Here is a 9,028-nt window from a genome sequence, read left to right as displayed (position 1 = left end):
TTATATACTTTTTTTTTCTGTTGTCAACCAAAGCGTGCTTTCATGGAGTCAATTAGCCACAGATTATGAACACACATCACTTGTCTGAGAATGAATTACAGTACACCCCAATAAACATACCCATCTTTGCTCACTGGTCATCCCCATGATGGGGATGGCATCAGATTTTCCTATCCAACCATAAAGGAAACTGCATGTTCGTGTTTCATCCTGCAAGTGTGCCTCTTTCAAATGCTGCAGTGCTACAGTGTGAGGGGAAAGAGGGTCATTGGTGTTACTGCTCTGGCGTGCAAACCTGGACATGAGCTCAGTGTGAAGACTGCATTTACACCGGTGGAAAAAGTTCGTATAAGCTGGGATGGCATGAGTGCTTGGATCTACAATGGAGCCTATAACTGCTGTTGTATCTGATAGAGAACTGCAGTCAGCATCATCTTTACATGGCATATTATGTGCTTTCCACCGACCTTAGAGCCCTTTTTGAAGGTGGAGAGCCACAGTCCTATTGAGATTTTTTTGTTCAGTTGGGGGGTTGCTTTTTCTTTCCTCTCTATTTTATTTTTTTTAATTGTTTTTTTTTTAACAGGTGGGGAAACTGAGGCACAGAAAGGTGGTGTGATTTGCCCACAGTTGGTGACAGACCTTGAAACCCCCAATCTCTCTCTCAGCTGCTCAACTCCCACCTGGGACATGGTGGAATGGCTGTTTGCTTGGTTCTCTTGGGGGAGAACTGCATCTCCTCCAGGAGAGAGGGGAAAAGTGTCACTCTCAGTGGCAATGTCTGGCAGTGGGCAACAGCACCCACGGTTTCTGCCACCCCAAGAGGCAGGAGAAGCAAGGAACCCGAAATGGAGGGGCAGGAGTTTGCTGGTCAGGCACTGAATTGGAGGACACAGCTCTACAGGATGCATTCGTGTCTCTCTGTGGCTTTCAGGGCCTCGTGCATGCTGGCGGCAGAAAGTCTCCTGTTGATATTCCTGTACCTGCACCTCAGAAGGTTCCAGAAGGTAGTCCTCAAGTCTCGGTTAAAGAAAGCATAAATTAAGGGATTGATGAGGGAGTTGGTGTATCCCAACCAGAGCAGAGTCCTCTCCAGCCTCAGGGGCAGGCAGCTGCAGTGTATACCACAGATAAAAGGCCGAGCCGTTGACATAAGGAAGAACGGCAGCCAACAAAATGTAAAAGCCCCCACGATTATACCAAGGGTCCTGGCTGCTTTTTGTTCCCGTTTGAAGATGGAAATATTCTTCCGGTCTTGCCGGAGCAGTTTGGAGAGAGTGGCACATTCCTCCACCGCCTTGGTGCGCTTGGAGCTGGGATGGCCGCGGCTGGAAGCCTCCAGGCAGTAGACACCCTCCTCTTCGTAGTGCTTGGAGAAGTTCATGAAGCGGTGCTTCTCAGCGCTCACCTTGGCAGCTTTGTAGATCCGGCTGTACATGACGAGCATGACCGCCATGGGGATGTAGAAGGCGACCCCTGTGGAATAGACCGTGTACCCAAAGTCCTGGCTGATCAGGCAGACTCTTTCCACGGTGACATTCTTAGCCCAGCCAAAAAGAGGAGGAAGCGTGATGGAGGCGGACAGGAGCCAAACGATGAAGACCATCTTGGCCATCAGCTTCCCGTTTTGTCTCACGGGATACGTCAGTGGCCGAGTGATCCCCAGGTACCTGGAAGAGGAAGAGTTGCAAAGCTCAGGAGGGTTTTGAGGCATAAATACTTCTTACAGAATCATAGAGTCCTTAGGGATGGAAGAGACCTCTAAGATCATCTAGTCCAACTGCTCCTCTGCCACCAGTATTACTCACTAAGCCGTGTCCCTGTGTATCACATCTACACATTTTGCTTAGTATTGGGTGATTTTCACTCCTAACTAGTGGTGAGGCCCTGGAGTTGCCCAAGGAGGCTGTGGATGCCTCATCCATGGAGGCATTCAAGGCCAGGCTGGATGTGGCTCTGGGCAGCCTGGTCTGCTGGTTGGTGACCCTGCACATAGCAGGGGGTTGAAACCAGGTGATCATTGTTGTCCTTTTCAACCCAGGCCATTCTGTGATTCTACGAACTTCAGCCCGGAAAGGGAATAAGAAATGAATTTCCCAAATGAAAACATTCCCAGGGATCTGCAGCATCTTCTGTGAAACTTATTTCATACTCCTTTAGCTCTCTTGCCTAAAAGCCCTGTTTCAACTATTCCCTGCTGCATTTTTTCAGACTCCCCATGCATGATACAAGAAGTCATTGAATTTATGAGCACAATCTGGGACCCGCATGGTTTCCTTGGGAATAAAAATAAAGCTTAGTTTTCCACCAGAGTTAGTTTGCACAGAGAACACGCAACGAATTCCAACAATAAGATGTACGCTCACAGAATGGTTTGAGTAGGAATGGACCTTTAAAGGCTATCTGGTCCCACTTTCCTGCAATGAACAGGGACACCCAAGGCTCCATCAGGTGCTCAAACCCTCATCCAACATGGCCTTGGGTATCTCCAAGGAGATGGGCTGTCCAATGAATGGAGGATCTTATAGGAGGCACCACAAGCATGCGGTGACCTGTGGGCACACGTGTTTTAGTGGCTGGAGTTCTGAGTTACCTTATTAGTGTACATCAACCATCAGCTCCCCTATCAGCAGCAACGCATGACTTTGAAACACCCCCAGTGACGAGGGGGTTTGTATGACTCAGAAATTTTGTCAACTGTTAGTTGGGAAATCGCAGTTGTACAAATGAGTGGGGAATCAGCCACTGTCAGCAAGGGTTCCCACTGGAAAACTTCTGCTTCCTATTCAGCCCCAGTGAGTGCAGCAAAACCCTCCAGCTGTCGTATGGATTTCTTCCACATTACAGCCAGTTTCGTACGAGCCCTGCCTGCTGTCAGGAATTTGCAGGCATTTTTAGGCAGGATGGAATCACCTCCTAATTGCCTTGGATAAACTGGGTCAGGCTGGAAAGAAAGTGAGAATGGCAGCTGTATGGGCAGCTTTTTGCTGAAAGCTTTCCCAGTGAAAAAAAAAAAAAAAAAAGCCTTTTTTTTTTTTTTTTTTTTTTTTTTTCCAAAAGGAGGATTTCTGTGGAGAATTATACCCTTGATGTTTCAGTTATTTCTCTCCAACACTCCAGCCACCTCACTGTAGGTGTTAGCAGGTTTTTCTTCCCTGATTCTTTTCCCTTCTCCAAATCCTCCACCAAGAGTGGAAAAAGACAGAAATAAAAAATAATCCAATTCTCCCTTCCTTCACCAGCACCAAATAAATTCTAAGCTGGAGTATTCTCCCCTGAATTCCAAATGAAATGAGTTCTACCTCACTGAATTACTCTTTACCTATTTTCCTCTGTATTTTCCTCAGCTGGCCTTAGTTGCAAAAAGCAAGGCAAACCTTACACAACCACCTACACTGCTGAGTGCCTCACACTCGCACAGGCTGGAGGATGGTGTTCGTAGGCACAAACTCAGTGCAGCCTCAAAGGAAAGCACTTCTAGCTCCATCACCCCATGAGAATGTCTGATCACTGCAGGGGAGTTGGACTCCATGACCTTTGAGGGTCCCCTCCAACTCAAACAATTCTATGATTCTATGCATTGAGATGAATGAGATCTGATGAGACAAAGATGGACAGTGGGACTGGTTTTGGTGCTGAGCTTCCAAACAAATTATCTTCTCCATCTTCCTGCCTGATCTGAGCTTGGTGAGAAGTGATGAGCTTAGATGGGAGATGAGGCTCCAATGGTGCTGAGTTAGGACAATAGGCTGAGAGGGAATGGCCTCAAGCTGCATCAAAGGGGGTTCGGTGTTGGATATTAGGAAGCATTCCTCCAAAGGAGTGGTGATGCACTGGCACAGGTTGCTCAGAGAGGTGGTGGGGTCACCATCCCTGGGGGCATTCAAGAACCACGGGGATGTAGCACTGAGAGCAGTGGCTGTGAGCATGGTGGGGTTGGACTTGTTGATCCCAGAGGACTTTTCCAGCCTAAATTATTCTACGATGCTAACAAACGTCCCTCCTGCTGTAGGAACCAGCTGCAGACTGGATATTTTTGGAGCTAGGGGAACACCATGCCCCGCTGCTGCATCCCCAAACACAGCATGGAAAAAATAATCACTCCTTCACATATCCAGGCCAAGAACTTTGCACGCTAATATGTGCTGCTCTGTGTGATATCCTTTGTTATGCTATTACCCAGTCTTCTTCAGAAGCTGATCCACTCGGGATTTGCTGAAACTTCAAGGAATTTACAGGCTAGCCAAGCAAATTCACAGTGACAAGATTAGAAAGGCAGGCAAAGCCAACACATCTCTACTGTGGGTGCCTCGTGCCATCTCTGCTGGAGGAAACGGGGCCATTCTGAAGTCTTTGCTGATGGCTGTGATGAGAGCGGGGAGAACTCAAAATAGGGCAGCATCTGCCACAGAGCAGAGACAGGCACTGAAATTCAGATCAAATTCCCTCGCTTTGATTCATTTTCGTGTGTGTGTCTGTGTTGCTGTTAATCATGTTTAGTGGTAACGAGGAATAGAGGGCAGTTCCCGCAACAGGGATTTCCTTGTGCTTTGTGTGACTTTGCTGTTCCATCAGTTGTTCCAGCCTCCTGGACCGGCCACTTCAGCACATTCATTCCGTGCACAATGACAGCTACTGGCTCCTTACATCAGGAATTAAATAATAAAGGGAAGGAAAACCTCCCCAGGGTGCCCCCTGTCTCCATGCTGCAGCAGCTGAACAAGAAGAGGAAAAATTGCACTCACTTGGGTCACCCAACAGGACAAGATGGAATCGTTTCAAGTTGTGCAAGGGGAGGTTCAGGTGGGATATTAGGAAACATTTATCCTCTGGAGGAGTGGCTGGGCACTGGCACAGCTGCCCAGGGAGTGTTGGGGTCATCATCCCTGGAGGTGTTCAGGAGGAGATGTGGCACTGAGGGACATAATCAGTGGGCATGGTGGGGGTGGGTTGGGGTTGGACTTGATTTTAGACTTCTTTTCCCACCTTAATGATTCTGTGATTTTAACTGAGCCCAAACGAGCCCAGAGTTGAGGTTTCTTGCAGCCTGCTGTTTTACCTGTGCATTCCTTGCGGCCAAATTCCAGCATGATGCTTTGCCTGCCCCATCCTGCTAAGGGAAAAGGGACCTCCAGGTGGAGGACAGCGGGCAGCTGGAGGTTGTGGCTTCATATATCCATCCCCAAAGCATCCCTGGGAGCTGCTCATCCTGCTGTAAATACACCACAAGGGTCTCCCTGGCCAGGGATACGTTCGGATGAAGCAACAGGAAAAGCAATCCAGCAAAATGCTGTGCAAGTTTCATCTCACCAACACTTTCATAGAATCATGAAGGTTGGGAAAGACCTTCGAGATCATTAAATCCGACCATGAACCATCATCTATGCTCACTAAACTTTCAGGAGGCATCCCTTCCATTGGGGACAATACCAACTTGGAGCTCATCATCCGATTTGGGGTAGAAAACACCAGGAACAAGGGAGAGCCCCACAAGGATTGCCTAGGAAATGGATGGAGATTTCATCCTCCATTCCTCCACCAGGAAAATATAAAGCATTTTGAGGGCCTTCGTTTATCCACAGCTTGGATTCTTTACAGAGAGCTTCATTTAACCTGAATATCCAAAAGGTTTTGGTTTGTTTTTTGTAATAACGAATCTATAGCTTTGGCAGGCATTTATATAAGAAAAACGTAGGGGAAAGATGGATGTTTCCAGCATTTTTCATTCTTGATTTAAAGGAAAATCAATCAAACGCCACTTCAGACAAGATTTATTCTACCAGCTTCAATCAGGAGGCTTTTAGAAAGCGCTCTGCACTAATAATCAATAATAGCAGCCTACATTTTAAAAGTAGCCATCATCTTGGACAAACCGAGCATCTTTTACATCTAAGCTAAGCAAGGAGTGAGGACACTTCAGCCATCAATAAAAAGGCAGAACCAGGCAGCTGCCCAGTGGTGCCGACCAATTCAGCATTCAGGAGAGCACCAGAGGAAGAATTCATGTACCCTAGGATGTGCCAAGGGAAGGATGCACAGGTGCTGTCCTTTCTTCTTGCAGGGCAGGAGGAGCAGCTTTGGGGAAAATTCCAGCAAACCCCTCACTGAACAGCACTTTCATCTCTTTTAGAGCAAGTATTGCAGGCTCTCTGCAAGCTTAGCAATCCTTTTGCTTCAGCTTTACATTAGCACAGAAAATGAAACGTGTGCTTTTGGAGATGTTTCTATCAGGGGTTAAGCCCCAAATCCCACCCATCCCAAGATCCTGGATCCACGCTCTCCCTCCATTCACCTCCATCAGGAGCCTGATGGGAATAGAGCAGATGAAGGCTTGATGAGGAGCAGTGGTGACTTAAAGGGTGGTTCATGTAGCCCATAGCCCTTTCCTTGGGATACTTGAGGGAGAAAGCAGTGGGATAGTGCCTCATTCTCTCCTCAGGGAATCAGAGAACATCCAAAATATTCCCCCTTCCTTGGGCATGGGATGGACTGAACCCAAGGTGAGCTTGGTCAAGAGGTTCACCCACCCATCCCTCTGCGTCAGTGGTCAGGCACTGGCACAGATGTTCCAGGGAGCGAGGAGCTTGGAAGCTGAATGAGATGGGTACAGGTAGACTGGCCCCATTCCTAGTCTCCTCTAGCCCAAATCCACATGCCCATTCCCATCTTCGTGATAAAGGGCAGATCAGTGTCATCCAGGACATTTGCTTGCACTGTGCCTGCCCGCATTGACAGTGGTATCGGGCTGGAGAGAAGTGGTTAACATGTGGGGGATGAGATGCAGTGATTTTCATATAGGGTCTGTTCTGTTTACTTGTGCGTTTGGGAGAGCGTTTGTGTGTAGGAGGGAAAGGGATAAAAAAGGAAGGGGAAAAAAGGAAGGGGAAGGAGAAAAGAAAGGGAAAAGGGAAATTTAGAAACTGAAGCCAATCTAGTTAATGTTCAGCTGCTGCTTCACTCCTCACGCATCAAGAAGAGAATTTCACCTATTACTGCATTTGATCTCACTGACACAGACACGCTTTCCTCCTGACTCTTCATACACCTGCTTTTCAGGAACAGCCTGTTTGTGAAAGACACCAGTTCAGCTGCAGAGCTGTGAGGTTGGTGGGGATTTTGCTTTCTGAGCAGCAGCACCCCGTGCACAGCAGCAGCTGGCAAAGGGCTCGGGGGCATGATGCTGCAGCAGCCAGCTTATGACTGACCCTCCTGCTTCGTCACCCACTGCCACACCTGGGTGAGCCACCAGGGAGCTGTGACAGTCACTGTGGCCAGGGAGCACATCTTGCCAACCCTGTCCCTTCTCAAGCTGCTTATCACAACCCAGCCTGGCTCAGCAGTGCCAGCACAAAACCAAATCACCCTTTCCAGAAAGCCAGCATGCGTTTCAGATCTGGATCCGTCCCACCAGCTCGTCAGCACAATGTCCCTAATGACGCAGGCTGCTATAATTAGACCCAGGGGGTGCTGGCTTGCCTGAGTTGCGTTGCTTTGCCAGACATGCTCAGCCTTTCCCTTTGCACTCCAGGTGTGGGAGCTCAAACCAGCAAGACCACACTGAAACATGCACTAGGCTACATCAGGGTTTTATGGAACTTGGGATGGGGTGGGGAGATGCCAGCAATCTTGGCCAAAGCACAGGTCCTGAGAGCAGCAGAGCATCCCATAGGGTTGGGCTACAGGATCTCCATAACCTGAATGGCTCTGAATCTGTACACTTCTTTGGTTGAATAATTTCATCAAGCTGGACTCCATGATCTTTGTGGGTCCTCACCTGTGCCCTCCAACTCAGGATATTCTATGATTCTAACTTTATGAACCAACCCCCTTCTATGGTGACACAGATAGACAAAGGTCTAGCGTCGGGGCTCTGTTCTGCAAACCAAGAAAGACCAGCATGCTGTCCAAAGGGTGAGGATGAAGCAAGTACTTTGAGAAGTTACTTGAGCTGCAAAGGGCACCTAATTCATACAGAAAACCCTCACTCATCCTGTGCTCTTGGAAAACACATGCAGCAGCACTGCAGAGAGAAGTTGTGGAAAACCCACCTCTGGAGGCATTCAAGGCCAATTTGGATGGGATCTTGAGATGTAGTGGTTGGCAGCCCTATCCACTGCAGGGGGGTTGGAGCTCAACAATCTTTAAGGTCCCCTCCAATCTAAGCCATTCCATGATTCTACGATCTTGATTCTGGTGGCCCTCAACCAACAGAAAATCCCCGTACCCAAGCACTCCGCTGCCCCGTTTCCCTTACCTGTCCACGCTGATGATGCACAGGGTCATGATGGAGGCAGTGCAGCACATGACATCCATGGCGATGAACACGTTGCAAAACACCTTCCCAAAGAGCCACTCTCCCCCCACCAGGTCCGTGATGGTCACAAAGGGCATGACAGCGAAGGCCACCGAAAGGTCAGCGGCAGCGAGGGACACCACCAGGTAGTTGGATGGCTGCCGGAGCTTCTTGACAATGCAGACAGAGATGATGACCAGACCGTTGCCTGCGATGGTCATGAGGATGATGATGGAGAGCACAGCTCCAATGACGATCTTCTCAGTGTCCCCATAGAGCAGGATCTCCTCGCCGCAGTCCGTCGCGTTGGTGTGGTTGGAGGAAGGCAGGTCTGGCTCGGCAGGGACGGAGGGTTCCTCAGTCATGAATGGATTCGGGAGCGACTCCCGAGCTGGGTACTGCTGCTCTGCGTTCTCCACAAAGAGAAGATGGTGCTCCAGAAACCGCCGGGGGCTGCCCCTCAGCAACATGCTCTGAGCTCTCCGCAGTGGGCAATGGCACAGGCTTTCTCCCAGCAGTGATACCTCCAGTGGCAAAGCAGAACATTTTTATCACATGCAGGCTAAGAAAATAAAATATCACCTTCCAGCCCTACCTCTTGCCTCTCGGAGCTGCAGATGGAGCTCATGTGCTCAACGAGGAGCTGTTTCCCAAGTCTGCCTAAAGACGCACAGTTTGCTGGATCTGGAGGATGCTTGGAGGAAGCTTGCTCCACTTCTGAAGGAGCACAAGCTG

General features: G+C 49.0%; 1 protein-coding gene across 1 annotated transcript; it reads right to left on the bottom strand.

Annotated features, from left to right (window-relative positions):
• Positions 1-860: 860 nt before the first annotated feature.
• Positions 861-8,788, bottom strand: LOC122157138 (5-hydroxytryptamine receptor 7-like). The gene is made up of 2 exons (XM_042812565.1): positions 8,255-8,788; positions 861-1,670 (listed from the first exon to the last, which is right to left on the bottom strand). Exons 1-2 carry the CDS (start codon positions 8,761-8,763, stop codon positions 899-901), a joined length of 1,281 nt encoding a protein of 426 aa, XP_042668499.1. The 5' UTR covers positions 8,764-8,788; the 3' UTR covers positions 861-898.
• Positions 8,789-9,028: the final 240 nt, after the last annotated feature.

This window comes from Centrocercus urophasianus, unplaced genomic scaffold, assembly GCF_019232065.1.
Source record: "Centrocercus urophasianus isolate 14NV4802_14NV808 unplaced genomic scaffold, USGS_Curo_1.0 seq_13, whole genome shotgun sequence".
NCBI lineage: Eukaryota > Metazoa > Chordata > Aves > Galliformes > Phasianidae > Centrocercus > Centrocercus urophasianus.
This window is presented reverse-complemented; position numbering and strand designations above follow the sequence as displayed.

Excerpts from the sequence above, each read along its gene's own strand:
- LOC122157138 (XM_042812565.1), bottom strand. The coding sequence starts at position 8,763 with ATGTTGCTGAGGGGCAGCCCCCGGCGGTTTCTGGAGCACCATCTTCTC. Across the intron at positions 1,671-8,254 it reads TGCATCATCAGCGTGGACAG|GTACCTGGGGATCACTCGGC; the intron begins GTAAGGGAAACG and ends TTCCTCTTCCAG.